Source organism: Microtus oregoni, unplaced genomic scaffold, assembly GCF_018167655.1.
Source record: "Microtus oregoni isolate MIOR12 unplaced genomic scaffold, Mior012 000007F_ref0000211, whole genome shotgun sequence".
NCBI classification, from domain to species: domain Eukaryota; kingdom Metazoa; phylum Chordata; class Mammalia; order Rodentia; family Cricetidae; genus Microtus; species Microtus oregoni.
Genome location: NW_024543066.1, coordinates 9,728,948 through 9,752,999, shown reverse-complemented (window position 1 = coordinate 9,752,999; position 24,052 = coordinate 9,728,948). Strand labels below are relative to the sequence as shown.

The following is a 24,052-nucleotide window of genomic DNA, read 5'->3' as shown; positions in this document are numbered from 1 at the left end:
CTGTACTACTTAGTGAGAACTGAGTCAGCCTGGGCTACAGAGCAAGATTGTCTCAAAAATAAAACAAAATGTACACGCATCTCAGCCTTAAACTGTTTATTGTCAAATGATGTTTAGCAACTCTGATTTCTCTATTCCCTCGTGTTAAAATCGTTTAGCAAGCTGATGTTAAACAGCATGCATCCGTTTCTTCATGCCTGCCCTCAGCAGTTACTGCCCGATCCTCAGAGATTTGAAGCGTGTGCCCTTTGTCTCGCAATTTTGAGGCTATTGCTTTTGCGAGTCTGAAGTGGCTATTACTCCCGAATTAACAAAAGGCTGTGTGTTGGCAGTTTTCTGTGTGCATCAAGGATGCTAATATAATTAGGCAGAAATCAGAGGCGAACATATTTTTAACTAATATGCAATTTTTTTGCACTGTACAGGTTTTTATTTTTTTAAAAAAAACCATGATATTAGCACCTTTTTTTTTTTTTGGTTTTTCGACTTTTTAACCACACTGGTGAGCACTGCATTGCCAAGTTTGTAAGGTGCTTTGGTCATTAACTCTCCGAAACACTGATCTACTTCAAGCAAGAAAAGGCAACTTGTGGCAGAAAGGGCTTCCACAAATACCGGCAGAGCCCACGTGACTGGTCACCTTAATTAGGTACAAAGCCTTTCAGTTCAGGCGCTAGTAGAGGTACTGCCCATTCAGGTTACCCAAGGACTCTGAGAGGGCTCCAGTCAATTTTGAGGGAATTTGCCTATGTTTTTGGTTTCTCTCACATGGGGGGCTGCAGACCCCCTGAACCCCTGACTTTCTTTGCCTGCCTCAGACCCTTTGCCTGCTGGAGTGAACTGAGCAAAACAACCTGTTTTCCTGTGCCTGCAGCTGCTCTGAGCACGAGACCCTCGTGAGTTCCTGATGACAGGGGAGTGAATTCTGGTGGGTTTTACAGCTGGAAATTCCAAGAGCTGGGACATGGCTCTCAGTTAAGGATCCCTATATAAGCTTACCTGGAGCACAATAAAGTTGGCATTCTTGGCATTCTTCTTTTAAGGATGACCCGCGTCCCCGCGTCTCTGCCTGTCGTGCCTAGTTCCCGGCTCGCGCGGGCCTTTCGTAGTGGGGGCACCAAACCGTAGTGCAAACCGTACTGTAGCGCATACTGTACCGTAGCGCATACACGGCACTTTACACTCTAGCAGCTTCAAGGCACTTCTAGCCTTCCACACATGCGCACACACAAACCTCTACAGCCATCCCGCTGATCAGAGACGAAGGATGTCAGAAAGCAACTGCTTTTGCGAATGAAGCTATCTGTGACCTTCGAGGACTCTCCAAAGAGTCTGGTGCGAGGCTCAGAGGGAAAAGGCTCTGCCCAACGCTTAGACCTGTGTCCAATCCCTGGGATGCATGCAGCGGAAGGAGAGAGCAGACTCCTGAAAATCGCTCTCTGCCCTCCGTATGCACGCTGTAGTACACGCTTCCCTCGCCAATAAATAAGTTTTAAGAATTTGTTTTTGTCTGTTTGTTTGTGTTTTTTTCGATGCAGAAGGTTTGGAGTCTGTCCAGGAACTAGCTCTTGTAGACCAGGCTCCTCCCTCGAACTCACAGAGATCCACCTGCCTCTGCTTCCCGAGTGCTGGGATTAAAGGCGTGCGCCATCATCACCCCCCTTGAGAAATTATTTTAAGGAAGACTCTCAACCATTTGTTCTGTGGAGTTCATTTAAAAGGCTTCATTGGAATACCAAGCCAGGACTTCTGGCATGGGACTTTGATCTCTGTGGAGCATGCTGCTCCAAGAGGGGCTTTTGGAAGGGGTAAAATGAGATTAGTGCTAGCAGCGAGCATTTACAGAGCACTGGGGGCAGAGACCTGGGAAGGTAAATGCAGAATGGAGCTGGGTAGCTACAGAAGGACCCAGACACTCTAGCCCAACATATAGACACAAACAGGGCGGAAATGGACATTCTCTTCTCTTTTGACTGCTTTCCCTGGCTTGCAGTCCTTGATTCTAGCTTGATCTAGAGCAACGGTCGCTGCCCCTTTGGCAAACCTCTGTCTCCAAAAACCTTTAATTACAATTCATGACAGTAGCAAAATTATAGTTATGAAGTAGCAACGAAATCATTTTGTGACTGGGGAGGGGGATCACCTTCACCACAACATGACGATCTGTATTGAAGGACCACGGCATTAGGAAGCCTGAGAACCATGGCTGTAGAGAGAGAGACATTTAGAATTTAGTCAAGAGTTTGACGGGCTGTCTAGATTCTCTTGGGAATCTAGTGTTAGGTGATAAGTATGCAAGCCCAGACATTCTGGGATTTATTTACAAATGAAAACCGAACATTTACTCTGTGAGTGTGTATATGCATGACGGCTTGCTGCAATTGGTTCTCTCCTTCACTCGTGCAAGTCCCCAGGGATCGAACTCAGTTTGGGGATTACCCAAGACTGTCTACAACAGGCAAATGAAAACCCAAACCACGGACACCTGTCTCACAACCCAGGCGCTTAGTTGCTTAATTGATCTGGAGTGTAGACTGGGTATTGGCAAGTGTGTGCATATAATTTATTATTTTATTTTATGTGTATGGGTGTTTTATATGTCTGTGTGAAGGTGTCAGATCCCTGGAACTGGCATTACAGTCATGAGCTGTCATTTGAGTACTGGGAACTGAACCTGGACCTGGGTGGGCTCCCTGGAAGAACCGCCAGTGCTCTTAACCACTGAGAAATCTCTCCAGACCACATATATGAAAAAGAATTCCAGCACCTATCAGCTTGTTATCCCAGCATCAAGGAGCAGAGGCAGATGGACCTCTTGACAGTTGGAGGCCAGCCTGGTCTACATATTGAGCTCCAGATCTATATAGCTGTATAGCTCCAATGCTATACAGTACAACCAGTAATACCACTTTGGGTATATATCCAAAGGATGCTCAATTGTGCCACAAGGACATGTGCTCAACTATGTTCATAGCAGCTTTGTTTGACATAGCCAGAACCTGGAAACAACCTAAATGCCCCTCGATCAAAGAATGGACAAGAAAAATATGGTACATTTACACAATGGAGTACTACACAGCAGAAAAACATAACAACAGCTTGAATTTTGCAAGAAAATGGATGGAACTAGAAAACATTATTTTGAGTGAGGTAACCCAGACACAGAAAGACAATTATCACATGTCTACTCACTCATAGGTGGTTTTTAAACATAAAGCAAAGAAAGCCAACCTATGAACCACAATCCCAGAGAACTTAGGCAACAATATGGACACTAAGAGAGACTTAAATAGATATGATCTACATGGGAAGTAGAAAGTAGAAAAAGGCAAGATCTCCTGAGTAAATTGGGAGGATGGAAACCTTGAGGGAGGATTGAAAGGGGGAGGGGAGAGGCAAGGAGGGGAGCAGAGAAAAATGTAGAGCTCAATAAAAATCAATTAAAAAAAAGAGTAAGACTGTCTGCTAAGACTCCGTTCACTTCCCATAGAAACTCACTTATGAGGTGATATTTTGTTTGTGTTTTAACAAATACAGTTTGCCTGAAGATCAGAGGGCAGACCTAAATCATTAGAAGCCAGGGAGAGGTGGCACACACCTTTAATCCCAGGACTCAGGAGACAGAGGCAGAGGGGTCTCTGTGTGAGCTCTGTTTCTCTTTTAGACAGATTCAATCTCATGTAGCCCAGGGTGGCTTTGAACTAACAAAGGTGATCCCAGCACTTGGGATCCCATGCCTTTAATCCCAGCACCAGGGAGGTGGAGACAGGAAGTGATATGGCTGGGCAGAGAGAGGAATATAAGGCGGGAGGAGACAGGAGCTCAGTGCTGTCTGAGGTTTGGTGGAGACAGTTGCAGACAGTCTGAGGACAGGATCACCCCTACAGTCTGAGCATTGGTAGAGGTAAAAGGTTGCTCCCGTGGCTGACCACACTGCTTCTCTGATCCTTCAGCTTTCAGCCCCTAATATCCGACTCGGGGTTTTATTTATTAAGAACAATTAGAATTGGTGCTATACACTTAAATTTTAAATTACTCTTAAACCAGTAAATATTTGTTGATGAGTATTCTGTATACAGCACAAAATTTAATGCCTAACATAGCCTATATCACATAGTATGTACCGACAAGTGAGTAGCCCGGACCTAGAGTGAGCTCACCAAGGGCAAGCAGGCCAGGGTACAGAGTCTACGTGCTTTATAAACCTGCGTACAAAGCAATCTTCTGTTCCTCCAGACTCAGGACATTTGCCATGAGCTTTCAAAGAAAATGGTTTATTTGGTTGGTTGGTTGGTGTGTGTGTGTGTGTGTGTGTGTGTGTGTGTGTGAGAGAGAGAGAGAGAGAGAGAGAGAGAGAGAGAGACATGATGTCACAGAGTCAGTGGCATTTGATGGGCTTAGAGGAACACAAAGTTGCCACGGGTGGAGACTGGTAGAGGCAGAGGAGAGGCCAGACCAGAGACAGGAAGGCCAGACAGAAGGCTACGATAGCCGGTCAGAATGAAGAAGGAAGTCTGAACCCAGGACCTCAGGGGTTGGAAAGGAAGGCTTTAGTAAGAGTCCGAATAAGTAGGCCTTCAACCAGGCATGGCAGCTCATGGCTGTAATCCCATCCCAGAACTCAGGAGGCTGAGGCGAGAGGATTGTCTTATAGGACAGCTAATCTACAGAGTAAGATTTTTTTTTTTCTAAAAACAAAACAAAGCTGGGTGCAGTGGTGTACACCTTTAATTCCAGCACTCGGGACTTAGAGGCAGGTGGATCTCTGTGAGTCCAAGGTCAGCCTGATCTGTAGAGTGTGTTCCAGGACAGCCAGAGCTACATAATGGGACCCTGCCTTGAAAAACCAAGCACGGGGCTGGAGAGATGGCTCAGTGGTTAAGAGCACTGGCTGCTCTTCCAGAGGTCAAGTTCATTTCCCAGAAATTGTATGGTTTTATGCCCTGCTAATGCTGAAGCAAGCATGGGCAGCCCATATATGGTGGTTCTGTTGAACTTGTCCACATTGGGTTTCACGGTCTAAGTTGATGAGGACGCTGACCATGTCTCTTCCTCAAGAGGGTACCCGATCTCCTTTCAAATGGTTGTGAGACACCATGTGGTCGCTAGGAATTGAACTCAGGAGCCATATAGTGCCTCACAACTCAGGCTAAGACAAGCAGACATACAGACAGAACACCGTATATATGATAAATAAATAAAACTTTTTTTTTTAAAAAAAGGAAGGAAGAAAAAACCCAAAACAAGGGCTGGAGAGATGGCTCAGCAGTTAAGGGTCCTTACTTTTCTTTCAGAAGACCCGAGTTTGATTCCCAACACCCCCATCAGCTGCAGATGATTGGATGGACATCTTCTGACCTCCCAAGGCTCTCCCACAAATGTGCATACTCACAGATACACATTTAAAAAGTCTTTTTAAATGATAAAAAATAAAAAAGAACTTGCAAACTGCATCGAAGAGAAAGAAATAGCTTGGCTGTTTCTTACTGGGTGATGAGAATGACACATCCTTAAACCAGATTGAGCAAAGGTTTACAAAACGGGAGATGGTAGGGTGGTGGTGACACACGCCTTTAATCCCAGCACTCGGGAGGCAGAGGCAGGCGGATCTCTGTGAGTTCGAGACCAGCCTGGTCTACAGAGCTAGTTCCAGGACAGGCTCCAAAGCAACCCAGAGAAACCAAAAATAAAAAACGGAAGACGGTGGGTTTGTTTGTGAGTGTGCTACAAATACATCCACAGATATCTAAGTTTACTTAGATATCCTCCGTTTCAATAGAGTTCTAATTCACTGATTTTTTTTCCCCCCTCATAGACATTCTCAACAAAGGGAAATTCTGCCTCTCAGGGAAGAGTCAGTCTGGAGATTAGAGTCACCACAGCTTGGAGTAGGGCAAGGGGCCAGGGTCGCTGCCAGTGCACAGGACAGCCCCTAAGTCAGCATCGCTGAGATTCAGAAATCCTGATCGAAAACCTAACCCGGGACACAGTTGAAGCAGCGGCGGGTCGGCGAATCGTCTGTGAGGATGACGCGGCACGCCAAGAACTGCAGCGCCGGAGCGGTCTACACCTACCATGAGAAGAAGAAAGACACAGAAGCCTCAGGCTATGGGACCCAGAACGTTCGACTGAACCGGGACGCTGTGAGGGACTTTGACTGCTGCTGTCTCTCGCTGCAGCCCTGTCGTGATCCTGTGGTCACCCCAGATGGCTACCTGTATGAACGGGAGGCAATCCTGGCGTACATCCTACACCAGAAGAAAAAGATTGCCTGCCAGATGAAGGCCTATGAGAAGCAGCGGGCAGCCCTCAGAGAAGAGCAGAGACAGCTTCAGCGAGCTGCAGCCCAGGACCGAGCTCGAGGCTTCCTGGAGAAGGAGGCAGCCATTCTGAGCCAGCCCCTGAACCCCTTCATGCCTAAGGCTGCCACCTTACCCAACACAGGTGATGAGCAGCCAGGTCCCCCAGGCAAGGACAAGGACACAATACTGCCCAGCTTCTGGGTTCCCTCACTGACGCCCGAGGCAAAGGCCGCCAAGCTGGAAAAACCATCCCGCATCGTGACCTGCCCGATGTCTGGGAAGCCACTACGCATGTCAGACCTGACGCCCGTGCTCTTCACGCGGCTGGATGACTCTGTGGACCGCGTGGGGCTCATCCCACGCGGTGAGCGCTATGTGTGTGCAGTGACCCGAGACGGCCTGAGCAACGCCACGCCGTGCGCAGTGCTGCGGCCCTCTGGGGCGGTGGTCACTCTGGAGTGTGTCGAGAAACTGATTCGGAAGGACATGGTGGACCCCGTGAATGGGGATACCCTGACAGAGCGTGACATCATCGTGCTGCAGCGGGGCGGGACGGGCTTTGCAGGCTCGGGAGTGAAGCTGCAGGTGGAAATGTCGCGGCCAGTGATGCAGGCCTGAGCTATGACCTAACAAACCTGCCTGTGAACGCGGGGAAAACAAAACAAAATCATAACCCAGTAGCGCCAACTGGAGAGTTGAGACTTGTTCTATTTTCAGTGAGACAGCACCACCTAGTGTCAAAATATAATATTTTTGTTGCTGAATAATAATAATAAAGGACCAGATTAAAAAAATACTCAGTGTGCTGGCAGGGAGATGAAGGATATTCATAACTGGCTACACTTTACATAGTAGACAGAATGGTGGTATTATATTCATTGCACAGTTGAATATATATGCCAAGCGCGAATGTAAGAATAAACAGGCAAGATGGCACGATGAATATGAATATATAATATGATGAATATTGAATATTACATACACAGTATTCCAGAGGCAGTCTCAGGATTTAGAAAGCGATTCTTGGTTATCAGAGATCTCATGATACATGGCCCTGTGGAAACATTTTACTACATTCCGTCTAAGGTTGAAGTTGCCCCTGAAGCTATCAAGTTGGTTCAGCTGGTGAGGCAATTGGTGCCAAGCCTGACAACCTGGGTTGGGTCCCTGGGGTCTGGTGGAAGGAGTGAGCCGGTTCTCTCAGATTGCCAGCTAACATCTACTTGCGTTCTGTGGCGTGTCTCATCCTCTACTTCCTGTCACTGCCTACACCAGAGAAGATAGGCCTAAGCACTCAGCTGAGTCTTTGACTGAAATCATTATTCCCAGACCAGGCTAAAGGCATGTGCCACCACGGCCCAGTGGGTGTTACCTCTTAGAGAACAGGACAACTCAAAACTGAAAATAGTGAGAATTTTTTTGAGTGTACTTAAATGTGTGTGCGCGCGCGCACACACACACACACACACACACACACACACACACACACGCCAGAGGACAACTTGTAGGAGTGAATGAGTCCTCACCTTTCACCATGTGGGTTCCAGGAATCGAACTCAGGTTCTCAGCCTTGGCGGCAAGCACCTTTATTTGCCGACTCAACTCTCCAGCCCCCTTATTCCTATTTTCCTGTCGCCCACAGTACCCAGCACAGCGTCTTACACAGAGTAGACACACTGCTGATTTGTTGAGTAAATTAATTTATTTTTATACTGCAAATCCTTGCCTTGAAGCAAAGAAGGTCTCAAGCCTTTCTAAAGCAATTACCATCTCCAGCTAAAAATTCCCAGCGGAGGGGGACCTGGCACAGAGAACACCAGAGATCTGAGCACAGGGATTTGGAAACAGACACCCCCAGTTCATATCCCAGGCTTGCATGAAGCAGATGCCGTGACAGACACTGTCGGGGCCATGTTTGGATTGGCCTTAGATTGGTAGAGAGCTGAGTACGCCATCCCCAGCAGATGTCTGTTGAAGTCTCCGTTGTGCCCGGTGCCAATCTAGGCACTGGGTGTGGGTGTGGGTGTGACTGTCTGCCTAAAATGGTGCAGACAGGCTGGTGGGAGCCTTGTTTTGACCACGTAATGAGTGCACTGTGAAATCTTGAGTGTCCTGGTTGGTTTTGTTTGTTTTTTGCTTTTAAATCTCAGGCATGTTTTGGCTTCTCATGTGACTGCACAGGCAGGATATGCAAGTGAAGAGTCTCACCACTTGGGCGGAGAGGTGTATGGCCAGATCCTCTAATGTTAAGTGGGAACTCATCTAGCGAATCCACCTAGATGACCGCTGTGGGTGTAATCCATGAAAGGTGATGGGCTCCCCAGCTTTCTCTTTTGCATCTATTCTAAAGTCACTAACTTCTCTCAGCCCTGGCTATGGCTCCTAATTGCTCCTAGTTGGGCCTAATGTCCCTTACACGCGGCGTGGGGAAGCACACTCGCTCCCCCCTCCCTCAGGCTGCGGTGGCAGTGGTATGATATCTTTGGTTTGTGAGAATTGTCTACTTGCATCTCTAAGATGCACATCCCTAAACTCTCCCTCAACCAAGGCTCAAAAAGCCTTGGCCAACTTACTTAAAACACTTCCTGCCATGGGTCCAGCAGGATGGGAACTCACTCAAATGTGGCTGTTTGGAAACCACTGCGTATGACCGGTCTTCCTTCCCCTCCACAGTCCACCCTCTCACACAGCAGGCACGGAGACATCCTTAAAGTTCATCGCTCTCCACCACACTCCGAGAAGTGCAGGAGTACACCACCGTGCTTTCCATGGAGGAGAAGGCAGAGAAGATGTCCAGTCCTTTGCTGCTGAGAGACCCATAGCGGCTGCCACTGGGACGGATGGACATGGGTGGCGGGATCTGCTGGTGCCACTGAGCTGGAAAATGAGCCAAACAAAATGTTAGGATCAAAGGAATCCATGGGAGGAGTGCTGATGCCTCGTTTCTAAAAGGAACATTAAAACCTTCCTGCCTTGTGCTGGGTGGTGGTGGCTCACGCCTTTAATCTCAGCACTGGGGAGGCAGAGGCAGGCAGATCTCTGCGAGTTCAAAGCCAGCCTGGTCTACAGAGAGTTGTAGGCCAGCTACGGTGAAAGAGCGAGAGCTTGTCTCAGAACAAATAAACAACAACAAAATCTTGCACAATTAACAATTAATTGTTGCGTTTTCTCCTTTCCAGCTGGAAGTGTATAATTTTCAGCTCCAGGAATCTGACTCCCTCTTCTGACCTCCACAGGTACTGCACTCACTTGGTACACCACACACACACACACACACACACACACACACACACACACGTAAAAATAATCTTTAAAAAAAAGGATAGGTAGAGGTGAGGGATGTTCCTCCTCCTGCTGAACTTTGTGGCCATTTCCTGGAGCCTACTGGGAACAAAACTTCTAAAGGCAAATATGTCTGGAAGGCTGTGGTGCAAGGCCACTTTTGCTGGCTATAAGCGAGGTCTCCGGAACCAGAGAGAGCATACAGCTCTCCTTAAAATTGAAGGTGTTTATGCCCGAGATTAAGCTGAATTCTACTTGGGCAAGAGATGTGCTTATGTGTATAAAGAAAAAAACAACCCAGTAACACCTGGAGGGAAACCAAACAAAACCAGAGTGATCTGGGGGAAAGTAACACGGGCCCATGGAAACAGCGGCATGGTCCGTGCCAAATTCCGAAGCAACCTTCCTGCAGAGGCCATTGGACACAGAACTGTGTGATGCTGTACCCTTCCCAGATTTAAACCAATGAAAAGTAGATAAATAAAAGTGGATTTGTGCTCTCGTTAAAAAAAAAAAGATAATCTCTGCTCCTGTCTTCTCTCTTTTCTTGTAAGTAAGATTATAGAACGGCTCTGCAGATGACTTCAGAATTATAATCTGATAAAGTGAAATTATAGGCTACTGAGGTTGAGCAGAGAATTTCATGCATGTCATTTTTTTTCTTTTCTTTTTTCCTTTGATTTTGGTTTTTCAAGACAGGGTTTTTATGCATAGCTCTGGCTATCCTGGAACTCACTTTGTAGCCCACCCAGGCTGGCCTTGAACTCAGAGATCCACTCTGCCTCCCGAGTGTTGGGGTTAAAGGTGTGTGTTACCACTGCCTGGTACACACCCCTTTCTTGTAAATGGAGTTTCTGCTGGAGTTTCCAGAGAAAGAAGGAGCCCCAAGATGGCTGAGCTGGTAAAGGCATTTGATGGCATGTTTTGACCACTTGATTTTCAAAAAACAAGACAAAACAAAAAACAAATGGCAGGGAGAACCCATCTTCAAAGCACAACAGAGAGTGTTATCTATCTCATTTACGCATGGAGATGATATTTAAACTGTCCTCAGTGCACAGATATTCCTTGAATGACATCATCCTTACCATATATATCCAACCTAGCTGTGCAGGACACAATGCCAGCTTCATTCTTGGCTGACAGGGTATACCAGCCGGCGTCAGATTTCTTGGCTGGCTGGATGAGGAGGCAGACATAGCCCGTTGTGTCCTGGTGCATGCTGGGGAAGAGAAAGAACATGTTCACCTTTAACTTGGGAGCAGAAGCATTGCGGTCAATCTTAGGCTTGGGGAAACTCTCAGAGAAGGGACAGGGGACAGTTAGCTCCTTAGCCAAAGCCTAGAAAAGCCATCCTCTTGTCCCCTTACTTTCTTCTCCTCTTCCCTCTCTTCCTCCCTCTCTCCCTCCCTTCCTCCCTCTCTTTGAGAAAGAGCCTCCTGGCTGGCCTGGAACTCATTAGATATATCGAGCTAGCCTGAACTTAGAGATCCTCCTGCCTCTTCTTGCTACTGAATCCAGCTCTCTAATCCTCCCCTTCTTAAAAATGTATTTATTTGAGTATGTATGCATACCACATATATACTGATAGCCTGAAGAGGCATCAGATTCTCTGGAACTAGAGTTTCAGATGAATCACCATGTGGGTGTTGGGAATCAAACCTGGGTCCTCTGCAAGAGCAACAACTGCTCTTAACTGGTGAGCCATCTCTCCACTACCCTTCCTTTCTGAGACAGTCTCACGTAGCCCAGAGTGACCTTGAGCTCCAGGATACCCGGTCCTGAAGAACTTTAACTCCTGACCCTCCTGCCTTCCACATGCTGGGATATGCTATCACCCCTGGCCCCTAATGCAGCTTTTTGTTTATTAAAAAACAAAACAAAACAAAACAAAACAAAACCTTGTCTGGGTCCTAAAACGATTGAGAATAATGCAAAAATATGCCAGATCTTATATGTTCCTTGTATAATTTTTAAGATTTATTATTTTCATTTATGTGAAGGTGTGCCTCTGTAGGTTTGTGTTCTCCATATATGCAGGAGCTTGTGGAGGCCTGAACCAGGTGCTGGGTCTTTAGAACTAGAGTTACAGGCAACTGGGATTCACTCAGGGAGGATGCTGGGAATTGAACTCCGGACCTCTTCATTGCTGAGCCATCTTTCCAGCTCCTCCATGTATATTTTTAAGAACTTTTCATTTTGGAGGCAGTGTCTCATAGAGCCCAGAACAGCTTCATACTTGCTCTGTAGCCAAGTTGATAACTTTGGACTCCTGATTCCTCCTGAGTCTGGGGAGGGTGGGAATGCCACCACATCTCGGACACGTGCGGTCAGTATTGCTTTCTCTCTCTGGTAAACAGACTTTTATTAAGGCAAAGTGAGAAGGAAAATAGACTTCTGACAGAGGGAGGGGCTCCACACACACATACACATCCCACCCGCTTTTGAGACTGAGTTTTACTCTCGCCTAGACTGACTCAGGATTCACTCTGTGGCCCTGGCAGGCTTGGAACACGCACAACAGCCTGGCTGAAACGCGGTAGCGCCATATTCAATGAAAGAAGCCAGCTGTAAAGGCGGCAGGCTTATCTGGAGGGCCCACCAGGCCCCTCTGAGCATGGATGTCTCCACAGAGACGGTGCTTGCTGTACCTGATCCTCTCTCTACTGAAAGGGATGGTCTCGTTGTCTTTCTTCCAGTAGAACACGGGTGGGGGCATGCCTACGACGCGACACTCCAGTCTCACGGGGTGGCCCTCGGGAACACCACTGTTTTGGAGTTTCTCCAGGATCATGGGTGCTTTCTTCACCTCTTTGGCTAAAGAAGAGAAGTTACTTTTATATTTGAATAGTAGCAAGTCCCTTGAGGTTTCTGCCTCAGACGCTCACGTTTATTTTATTTTATTTTGAGACAGGGTCCCATTGTATTGGCTGTCCTGGAACTTGCTTTGTAGACCAGGCTGGCTTTGAACTTTGCTTGTACTGGGAATAAAGTCATGCATCACCATACCCACTCAGAAATAGTCACTTTTAAAATTTTTTTTTTTTAAATCCCAGCACTCAGGAAGCAAAAGTAGGCAAATCTCTGTGTGTTTGAGTCCAGCATGATCTCTACAGAGCTAGTTTTAGGGCACCCAGGGCTACACAGAGAAACCCTGTATTGAAAAACAAAACAAAACAAAACAAAAAAAAAGAGTTTTTCAAAGTTACATTTAATTAATTCATTTGATTTGTGTGTGTTTGTATGTGTGTATGTGTGTTCCAGTTTGTGTGTGTGCGTGCCTGCGTGCATGTGTTTGGATGTATGTGTGTGTGTCAGCTTTCGTCAGGAGTTATTTCTCCTGTTCTATCACGTGGAGCCCCGGGATTTGAACTCAGGTTAGAACGCTTGGTGGCAGAGGCCTTTATCCACTAAGTCACCTCAATGGTCAAATAATGACTTTTGAGAACATATTTCACGTACTAAAACTGATTCTTTTGAGGACTTTATTTCATAGGAACTAAATTTTCACCTGACTTAAACTTTTTTGTTTATTGTGTATGCGTATGAATGGGAGTCTGGGTGAGTTTTGTGCATTCAGGGGTCTTGAGGGCTAGGCAGGACTTCAGAGCCCCTGGAACAGGAGTTAGAGGCTTCTGTGAGCTGCCATGTGGGTTCTGGGGACCAAACCCAGGTCCTCTGCATCAGCAATGAGTGTTCTAACCACTGAACCATCTCTCCAGCCCCCAACTGACTCTTTAGATTTGGCCACATTGCCATTTTTCTATTTTGCATGTTCCCTCCCATAAATGCATTTGGGGTAAAAACCTTTACCACATTATGCGTCCCCAGAAGGTAGCCTTATCTATCAAAGTCACTGTTTTAGAAATATGGAAAACGGTATAAGCCTGCAGCAAAATTACAGTTTCCTATTTTGCTGGTGAGATTAAATTAAGAGCAAAGGAAAAGGGTTCACAGGAGAGCAGCCACTGGCTGAGGAAGAGGAACAGCAGTGCTGGCTGTTGGTTCCCTCCCACTCTCCCTCCCTCCCTCCCTTCTTTTCTTTTTTTTTTCCCCCCCCGAAGGCAGGCTTTTTTGTAGCCCTGGCCGTCCTGGAACTCACTCTGTAGACCAGGCTGGCCTCAAACTCAGATCCGCCTGCCTCTGCCTCCCTCGTGCTGGGATTGCCTAGTTCAGGTTGGTTGACTTAATGGGCTGCCCACAGTGGGAGGAAGCCTAGCACTAAGATCCCCACTGGACCACTGCCCTGCAGCTGATGATGTCTTACTTCCCTTTCTGTGGCACTGCTGTGTTCTGTTCATGCCATCTTATTAGGTGAAGGCTCATTTGCTTTGGGATTTGACATTTGGGGTTCACCTTCCTCTGAGGCAAACATCAGAGAAACCTAAACCGAGGTCTCAGCACGTGACTCAGTGGGTAAAGGTGATTGCCGTTAAGCCTGAAGACCTGAGTTAGATTTCCAGGCCTCCGTGGCAGAAGGGGCCAGACTACATCTGCAAGCTGCACTCTGACCACAGGCAGGCGGTGGCATATCTCCTTCTCTGTAAGTAAGAACACAACACAGCCAACCGGCGCCTCTGTCCGCGGAAGCTCAGAGCCCGCAGGGAGGCAGAGCTGTGAACAATGAACACCTGAACACCGCAGTCTGCAAGCGCTCTGGGAAGCTTGCCTATTCTTGCGCCATGGAAACCCAGGGGAGGTGGTCGAGGGCTGCCTGGTGAACCCACTGTGCCAGGGTGGTGACCCTCAACTTCAGCCTTTACATTTTATTAATTCCTACTTTTATTTTTGAGAGGAGGCTTCAGGTAACCGGGCTGGTTTTATCTCTGTGGGATGACCTCCTTGTCCCCACCTCCGCAGTGCTGAGTGTCAGGTATATGCCGCCATACCCGGTCTAAGTGGACTCTGTGTGCTGTTGGGCACTCTGCCAACTGAGCTGATAAATCCTTGGTCCTGAATGAGAAGAGGGCTGGTTAAGGACCATTCAGTTAGCAGTATCACTGGTGCAATGCAAAGGTTCGTAACTCAAGGGACAGAAGAGCCTGGTGTGTTCCAGGAATCACAGACTGAAGGGCAAAAGACTAGAATTTAGTGACAGCCGATTAAATAACCCATTGATTGTTTAGTCAAGTGTTGCGGTTGCTCCCATTGATTGTCTGATTAAAATGAAAAGCAACCACCTTACATGTCTGGATTACTATGTACCTCAGAAACCAGTGTAGAAAATAGGGTCTACTGTGGCGAAGGGGAAACAGATTGCTGGGGCGAGGGATTCCATAATTCTGCCAGAGTCCCTGAGTATCCGGACAGTCGGCGTGAAGGAAGTTCTGCTTAGAGGTCCCTCAGCGAGACTTACCTACTACGGTGAGCTCCAAACTAAAGGAATTCTGCCCGGTTTTGTTGGTAGCCACGCACGTATAGGTCCCTGCGTCGCGTTGCGTGAGCGGGTCGATGAGCAGAGAGTGGACCCCCGTCTCTCTGACCAGCATCTTGTGGGAGGCATCTGGTAGCACGGGTCGCCCATTGAGCAGCCACGTCAGCTCTGGGGGCGGTAAGCCACTCACCTAAGAACCAACGGAACAGCTGATTCAGGTGGCGCGCTGACGACAGGCAGGTTTATCTGGTGAGTGGATGCTTTATCCTTGTTGGCACCAGATAGAAGGCGAAGGGAAACGCGGGGAAGAGGGATCTAAATGAACGGCGCCGTGAGTTTGAACTGTGTGGAATCCTGGCCTCCCTTCAGCCACGATTAACCCGTGTGATTATATCCTCGAGCGGAATAATGGCTGAGCTGAGTGGATAAAACAGGCCGTGGCATCAATAAGAGGGCTGACTTCAGCTTAGACACCAGAACTACAGAAGAGTCAGATATTAAATCAGACTTCTCAGATTTTGCTCATGGACTAAGTATAAAAAAAATCTTGATGACTAATTATAATATTAAACCAGAATCTCTTGGGATGGGAGCCAGGCACCGGTAGTGTTTGGGGTTTAGAGACAGGAGAGCATAGAACCTGAATGTCATTTAGACAGCAGCTGAGGAGGATAAGAGCCACGCACAGGAAGGGGTTGTCTGCGCATGTTTAAACTCCAGCCTTCACTGACCTGAACCTATGAAGCTTCACTGATAAATCAGAATGTAGAATCACAACAGGTAACAGAGGTGGCTTAGTGTGGGAAACAACCCTGTTCTTTCAGAGTGCTTTGGCTCTGTCTTCTCACACCTATGACTTTTCAAAGGTTCTCCCCTCCCTACAACCAAAGATGCAAAAAAAATCTAAGCTTCTGGCTTCATAGCAATAAAGGATTCCAGGGACCATACGGAAAAGTACACGTTAGTCCTTTTTGGTTATCTTTTCACAGTGAAGAATTGACTTATGTAAGGCCCACATAAAACAGTTTTTTTTCTTTAAAAATTTTTATGCTTACATAATTTTTATTAAGATAGTTTAAGATTTTAATGCATATTTCTGTATGGTATTAAAAAGACAAAATGCTCTAAAGGAGCCTATGGCAGGGACAATTTCCCTCCCTTCCCTAAGACTCTTCTGTCTGGGAGAAACCCCACATAACAAACACAGACAAAAATGAGTGCAAACAAGGAACTAGATGAAAACTCGGGACAGGCCTGGAGCTAAGGACAGGTGTTTGGAAGTACCTTACAGTCCAGCCGGCAGAGACGGCCCTCGTGAGCCACCATGTCACCTGGGGCCTGCAGGAAATGTGGCCGGAAAAAACGCTCCTGTAGAGGCTCCTTGTCTCTCTCTTGCATTCTGGCCCTTCCCCTACAAGAAGCATTTGCAAATGTATATCAATAACCACGTGCATTTAGAAATGGCTATAAGGCTATAATGAGGCAGGGTCTCCTGTAGCCTGGGCTGAGCTCAATAAGTAAATCCAGGATGACCTTGAACTGGTTCCCCTGTCTCTACCTCCTGAGTTCTGACCTTATAGGCAAGCGTCGTTACACCCAATTTATGTAGTACCTACTGGAGATGGAACCCAGGACCTGGAGCATGCTAGGTAAGTACTCTACCAAATGAACCACACCCTACAGTAGAAAGGCTTCACTGGACAGTCAATCAATCACAGCTTAGAATTGATACACACACACACACACGCACGCACGCACGCACGCACGCACACACACACACACACGCACGCGTGCCAAACCAAACTCAAACAAAACCAAAACTCCTTGTGGCATTGTACATTGTAGAATCATCTCTAAACTCTGAAATCCAGGAAATAGGCTCCAGACTGGATGCCCCCAGAGGACCCAAGTTCAGTCCCCAACGCCCACTCCGGGTGGCTCACAAGCACCTGTGACTCCGGCTCAAGAGGATCTGCTGTGTTCTGTGCACACACCCTGACCATACATGTAATTAAAAACAGTGGAAATAAAACAAGCAAGACTTAGTTTCTTCCTCTCTGAAGTTATTCAGCACTAATTGGCTTAGCTCCCTTCTCTGTGGGCTTTGGAACTTGTTGAAAAGTCATCAAAATAAACACAGAAATCAGTACTCCATCTGAGAGCCCAAAGTAAGGCCCTCCCAAAATCACCCAGAACAAAATGGCTGTGACCACAATAAAATTCAGCCCGGCAATAAATTATGGCTGATAATTAAACATGACCATGAACTTGAACTCAGTCAGAGTGACCAACAGTAACAGCTGTTCTTGAAAACAAAACAAAATAGCAAAGATAAAGGAAGCGTCTTGCCGAGGGTAGTGTAACACTATGTGAAACATGGGCCTCTATTTTTGGTCCTTTAGTAAGTCATTTAACTCATCAGCCTCAGCAGCAATCTGCTAAGACTTTGTGGCACCCTAAGACTCCAGGGGAAAGCCAGGCTCTTTCTCATTAGTACTTCATAAAATCTGAGAAGAAAATCAGTTATCATGGAGATGACAGCGGAAATATTCTAGTTTCTGTCTGGCAATAAACAAGCCTGTGGTTTCAAAGGGTCTGTCAGGCATTGTGTGCACAGGCTACAATGTTTTGAACCATAACAATTGTATCAAAGGGACTGGGAATGTTGCTCAATTGGGCTAGTGCCTGTTTAGCATGCATGAAGCCAGGTTCATTCCCCAGTAAGACAAAGACTGGGTGTAGTGGTGCAAGCCTATAATCCCAACACTTAGGAGGTGAAGGCAGAAGTATCAGATTAAGGTCATCCTCTGCTATAACTGAGGGCAGCCTGGGCTACATGGCAGACTGTTTTTTTTTGTTTTTTGTTTTTTATAAATGCCAAAGCCTGAAGCTTCTCAAACTTAAATGTGCCCATGCATCTCTTGGCGATTCTGTTTGAAGTGCGAATTTTGACTTGGATGCTCCAGCTCTGGACCAGGCTTGATGTCTGTATTCCAAGGAGCCCCTGGTGGTAGCACAGCGTGTGCCGTACATTTAGGTAGTGAGTCACTGTGATGAGTGGGGACATGGGAGGGGTCCAGAAAAGAGGGGTCTGCATTACCTGTGAGACTGACCAGCAGGGCTGAGTCTGTTTCGAATGGGCAAACTCTGTACCATCAAGTGGCCAGAACAGCTGATTCTCCCCTGGCAGAAAACAAGCAAAATTAAAATAAGGAGAAATGCACATTTACATAAATGTTTTCTTCACCAAAACATTATACATTTTTTTCTAACAATGAAAGACTATCTTTGCCCAAGAGAAATGAAAGCAATACAATTTTAGTTTTGTTTTTCGAGACAGGGTTTCTCTGTGTAGCCCTGGCCGTTCTGGAACTCACTCTGTAGACCAGGCTGAACTTGAGCCCAGAGATCTGCCTGTCTCTACTTCCTGAGTGCTGGGATCAAAGGCATGTGATAGCACCTCCCAGTTAAGAAGTTAAGAGAGCTTGCTGCACTTCAGATGACCAGAGTCGTTTCCGGCATCCACACTATCGCCTGTTACTCCAGTTCTAGGGGATCTGACACCCTCTTCTGGTCCCAGAAGGCATCTGCATCACACATACAATCTTTAATTATATGTGTGTGTGGGGGGGGTTGGGGTGGGGACTGAACATGGGTCTTCTGGAAGAGCAGCAAATACTCTTAACTATTGAGCCAATTCTCCAGCCCCCTGTTTTCGTGTTGATTTGTTTTCTGCCTTCAAACTCAATGCATTGTCACTGGATCACTCCTTCTGATGCCCGGGAGCCCTGCCACCCACCTGGGGGTTGGCCGCCATGATGGTGTAGTTGCCGTCATCATCACCGTTGGTGGATTCGATGTGCAGGGAGCAGGTCCCGTCTCCTTCTCGCCTCATTCTGCAGTGCTCACTTCTCTTAGAGATCTGTTTCCCATCTTTGAACCAATAAACCTGGAGGGAGAAGGAGCTGTTGGTGAGGACTCACCATGCCAGAGCTTCAGAATATGAGACGGAAGTTGAATGCCATCCCTGGGACAAAACACTCATCTTCTGCAAACATTTAGAAAAATCATAAGATATATTCAAAAGGACAGAATGCTGTGCACCTCCTTCTGCACCTATACAGAACTCCAGTAAGAAATACGATGTAGTTTAGCATGCGGTAAAGCTTTTGACTATCTTTATTGTACCTCATAATTAGCTTAAGGATGTTTTACGGACCAAATATGTCTTCACAGGTAAAATAATGAACACAGGAACTTGGATCATCCCCTATTATCCTATGTAAACCCCAGCCACGAAGCTGAAAGGCTAGGATGGTTTATTGGATCAAAAGGAATAAGGCTAGGATCAAGTTGCTAAATTTAAGCCCTGGCCCAAAACCAAACTCTAAGACTGAAATCAACACAGATTTGCTGTGCAAATATGTCGGTGGTGAGCACTGCACGAGCCTCAGTGAGTTCCTCAAGGCGGGGCAGGGAGGTGGGTGGGAGGAGGGCGTGGGGGGCAGAGGGATAAAGTACTGGTTGTAGGTGCCCACTTCGCCTCTTCCTTGGTTACCGATCCGTGTGTGGCAGTACTGCTCTTGTGTTTGTGAAAGTGGATCCCCTGCCGCAGCCACACCGGTGCAAATCCTTCCCTGATTGCCAAGGAATGTGGTGACTCAGAGGATTGTTCAGCAGCCAACACCAAGCACGGGGCATTGCTGGCGTTTGCTAACCTAACAGCAAGGACACTAAGATATCCCTCTCTGTACAGCAAAGGGCACCGTGTGGGTGCTGAGTAGAAACTAACCCTAATGGAGAAGAGTAATCTTGTGAGTTTGATGAGAGTCAATAATCCAGAACAAGGCAGCATGACGAAGAAATTTGTTCTACACTTTTATTAAAATTCTAACAAGGTCTGAAGTGGTGTCGCACGCCTTTAATCCCCGCCCTCCAGAGACAGAGGGAGGTGGATCTCTATGGCTGTGAAGCCAGCCTGGTCTATATAGAGAGGCCCAGGACAGTCAGGACCCTGCCCAAAAAATAAAAAAATAAAAAACCCTAACGAGTCTGATTTCTTTTTGGCCTAATAATCCTGTTCCTGATCTTTTTTTTTTCTAAATCACCTGGGCTTTGCTAATTTTTGAGTATTATTTTTCATTTTTATTCTGTAGATGTTTCACTACAGTATAAGTTGTTGTTTTTTTTTTTTGTGTGTGTGTGTGTTTTGTTTCATGCAGCCTAGGCTGGCCTCGAACATATTCTATAGCCAAGGATGGTCTTGAATTCATGATTCTCCTGAGTGTCGAGATTACAGACATGCATCACCATGTCTAGGTTTTGTTTTTTGCTTTTGTTTATTTGTTTGGTTTGGTTTGGGGTTTGATTTTTTTTTCCCCAGACACGGTTTCTCTGTGTAGCCTAGGTTGTCCTGGAACTGGCTTTGTAATCTAGACTGGGCTTGTACCCAGAGTTCTGCCTGTCTCTGCCTCCTGATTTTTGGGATTAAAGTCATGTGACACCACCACCACCCAGTCAAAAAAAATTTTTTTAATATTGTTTTGAGGACTGAATCCAAGGTTTCATGCATACTACATTCCAAGCCTGAAACTTTTCTTTTTTCTTTTCTAGTGGGTGGGTGGGGGTTCAGGAAGAGGCCAGAAGAGGGCATCAGATGCCCTGGAGCTGGAGTTACAGGTGGTTGACAGTGTTGGGAACTGAACGCCCATCCCAGCAATTGCTCTTAACTGAGAAGCCATCTCTCTTACTCCCTGAGATTTATTTTCTGATCTAGAGGACACGTTAGAGCAAGAACTCTGCCGCTGAGCTACATCCCAGCCCCGTGAGACTTTCTGAAAGAACTTGTAGATAGTTCCACGCTGCTGATGGTCACCTGGCAGGCCATCTTCCCTACCTTTGGAACCGGGATCCCGACAATTTTGCAGGTGAAGGTGACTGGAGAGCCTTCCATCACCCGGAAGTGCTTGAGTCTTTTGTCAAAGACGGGTGCGATACACTTGCCCGTGGGGATTTCATCATGCTGGATCTCGTCATCTGATTCGTCCACGGGCGTGCGCTCCAAGCGGAACTCTATCTCATTCATCAGCCTCTGCTCAAAGCTCGAAATTTTATACTCCTGCCAATCGGAAGGGGACACTGAAATTTCTATGTAAAAAACTTTATTATTATTAGTGTGTAATGGGTCACGCATGCGTGCCAGGACAGCATGCCAATGTCCCAGACAGCTTCCTGGAGTTCATTCTTAGTTAGGGTTTCATATATATATGTATATATGTATGTATATATATATATATACATACATATATACATATATATATTACTTTTACTTTATGTGTCTGGATGTTTTGCTTACACATATGTCTGTGTAGCATGTACATGCCTATGAGCCATCATATGAGTACTTGACATTGAACCCGGGTCTTCTGAAAAGATATATAGTATTCTTAACCATGGAGTCATTTCTCTGGCCCCTTAGTTGAAGTTTCTATTGCTGTGATAAAGACTATGACCAAAAGCAACTCTGAGAGGACAGGGTTTATTTCATCTTACAGCTTCCATTATCCAGGGAAGTCAGGGCAGGAACTCAAGGCAGGAACCTGAAGGCAGGAACTGAAGCAGAGGCCATGGAATAACGCTACTTACTGGTTTGCTCTTCATGGTTGCCCAGTTTACTTTTTTTCCCTAAAGTATGTTATAGTTTTTATTTCATTTTATTTTATTGAGCTCTACATTTTTCTCTACTTCCCTCCCTTTCTTTCCCATCCCCTTCAACCCTCTCCCGTAGTCCCCATGCTCCCAATTTACTCAGGAGATCATGTCTTTTTCTACTTCCTATGTAGATTAGATCCATGTATATCTTTCTTAGGGTTTTCATTGTTGTCTAGGTTCTCTGGGATTGTGATTTGTAGGCTGATTTTCTTTGCTTTATGTTTAAAAACCACTTATGAGAGAGTACATGTGGTAATTGTCTTTCTGGGTCTGGGTTACCTCACAACACTCAAGTCCAAATGGATCAAAGACCTCAACATAAAGCCACACAGAACCTCATAGAAGAGAAAGTAGGAAGTATACTTGGCAGAGGAGACCACTTCCTAAATATAACCCCAGTAGCACAGACACTGAGAAAAACAATTAATAAATGGGACCTCCTGAAACTGAAAAGCTTCTGTAAAGTAAAGGACATAGTCAACAAGACAAAATGACAGCCTACAGAATGGGAGAAAGATCTTCACCAACCCCACATCAGACAGAGGTCTGATCTCCAAAATATATAAAGAACTCACGAAATTGGTCATCAAAAGAACAAATAATCCAATAAAAAAACAGAGTGCAGACCTAAACAGAGAACTCTCAGGAGATTAATCTAAAATGGCTAAAAGACACTAAAGGAAATGCTCAACATCCTTAGTCATCAGAGAAATGCAAATCAAAACAGCTCTGAGATTCCATTTTACACCTGTAAGAATGACCAAGATCAAAAACACTGATGACAACTTATGCTGGAGAGGTTGTGGGGAAAAGGGAACACTTCTGCATCGCTCATGGGAGTGCAAGCTGGTATAGCCCCAGTTTACTTTCTTATACAGACCAGGACCACTGCCCAGGGGTGGTACCACCCACAGTGGGCTAGGCCCTCTTACATCAGTCACTAATCGAGACAATATCACGCAGACTTGCCTGCAGCCCAATCTGATGTGACAGCTGGGTGGGATGGTGGCACACACAACACACACACCTTAAATCCCAGCACTCAGGAGGCAGAGGCAGGAGGATCTCTGTGAGTTTGAGGCCAGCCTGGTCTACAGAGAGAGTTCCAGGACAGCCAGGACTACACAGAGAAACAAAAGCAAAACAACACCAGCAACAGAAAAATAGATTCCCTCCTTCCAGAAATGTCAGGGTTTGTGTCAAGTTGAGGAGAGCCATCCGGCACCCCTCTACCTCTACCTTGTTATGGGTCCTGGGGAGGAACCCGCCTGGTAAGCTTTTGGAAAATAAGTGCATAAAAATATATCCGATAGTGAAAGTGTGAAATCCAGCTTCAGAAAGGCTGCTCAAAAGGTAGAGAATACCACAGACACGCACAGTTTGGGTCTGGCTCCCTTTGGTGTGTGGTTAGTCTTTCTGCAAGCTTTTTACAGTAAAGTTTATAAAATTAAAATATAAAACACACAGATTTACCTGATCAGTGTACCAACCGTGTAATACAATGCATGAACTGAAGATGAGCACTAAAGTAAGATTTTAGCCCGATTAGTTTATCTGCAAGCTTTTTATAGTGATGTTTATAAAATTAAAAATACAAAAAACCATATACAGCTAATCAATGTACCAACCATGTAGTACAGTGGATGAATTGATGAGCACTAAAATAATATAAAGGCCAAGTTGCTTCCGCGACAGATTAAACATTTGGCAGGTTGAGCTTCAGGAGCAAGGACACTGTGGCAGAGAATGCCGCCTAGCCTGTTACTAAATCCCTGAGCTCTGGGCAGTTTGGGCAGCACTTTGCTTGCTCTCAAGGTCAACTGTCTCTGCCACATACAGATCCAAGTGTAAAGTTCCAAGCAATGTCAGAGTTCCTAATGGACCATGTAAAATGCAAGCAGTGTGTTTACGTTACACCCATAGGTTCTTCCTGCACTGTCACTACAGATCTATCACCGATGGACGTCTATGTCCGACTTACCATTCTGGTTTAGGCCACTTCTCACTTCTGCCTTACTCACTCTCAGAATAAAAACGGAAAGTTTCTTTATTAGCTGCCTCCCGTGATCTCTGTACACACACACCTGAACACAGTTTAAGAGTGGGGTTGTGTGAGGAGAATTCTGAGTGCCTGTGAAAAGAACTTGAAGAAAATGAGAGTCTTGTGACATTGGTTTCTTCAAAACCACGGAATTGTTCTTGGGATGTGTTTTTGTGCCCCTCCCAGGTGTGGCAGATAGGAGTGAGTTTGTTTTAGATTATTAATACATCTGGCTATTGTTATTTGTTTATATGTCTGAAAAAATATGGCTTTGCCATGTGCAGTTTGTCCTTGTGATTGCTCACTTTACTCATGTGATTCTGTTTAACCCTCAGAGTATAG

The 24,052-nt window shown here is 46.1% G+C and overlaps 2 protein-coding genes and 1 pseudogene across 2 annotated transcripts in view; 2 read left to right on the top strand and 1 right to left on the bottom strand.

The window, feature by feature from the left end:
* Positions 1-6,026: 6,026 nt before the first annotated feature.
* Positions 6,027-7,028, top strand: LOC121451059 (nitric oxide synthase-interacting protein-like). The gene has a single exon (XM_041656540.1). It carries the CDS (start codon positions 6,027-6,029, stop codon positions 6,918-6,920), a length of 894 nt encoding a protein of 297 aa, XP_041512474.1. The 3' UTR covers positions 6,921-7,028.
* Positions 7,029-7,829: 801 nt separating this feature from the next.
* The window catches only part of Mypn (myopalladin), a 77,437-nt gene continuing 61,214 nt past the window's right edge, over positions 7,830-24,052 (bottom strand). The window contains exons 13-20 of the mRNA XM_041655745.1: positions 20,855-21,076; positions 18,758-18,907; positions 18,059-18,141; positions 16,243-16,369; positions 14,941-15,148; positions 12,236-12,401; positions 10,673-10,806; positions 7,830-9,179 (exon numbers count right to left, since the gene is read on the bottom strand). Of these exons, the coding sequence (XP_041511679.1) occupies positions 9,010-9,179; positions 10,673-10,806; positions 12,236-12,401; positions 14,941-15,148; positions 16,243-16,369; positions 18,059-18,141; positions 18,758-18,907; positions 20,855-21,076 (1,260 nt within the window). The 3' untranslated portion in view covers positions 7,830-9,009. The remainder of the gene's footprint in view (positions 9,180-10,672; positions 10,807-12,235; positions 12,402-14,940; positions 15,149-16,242; positions 16,370-18,058; positions 18,142-18,757; positions 18,908-20,854; positions 21,077-24,052) is intronic.
* Positions 9,714-10,045, top strand: LOC121450609 (annotated as a pseudogene).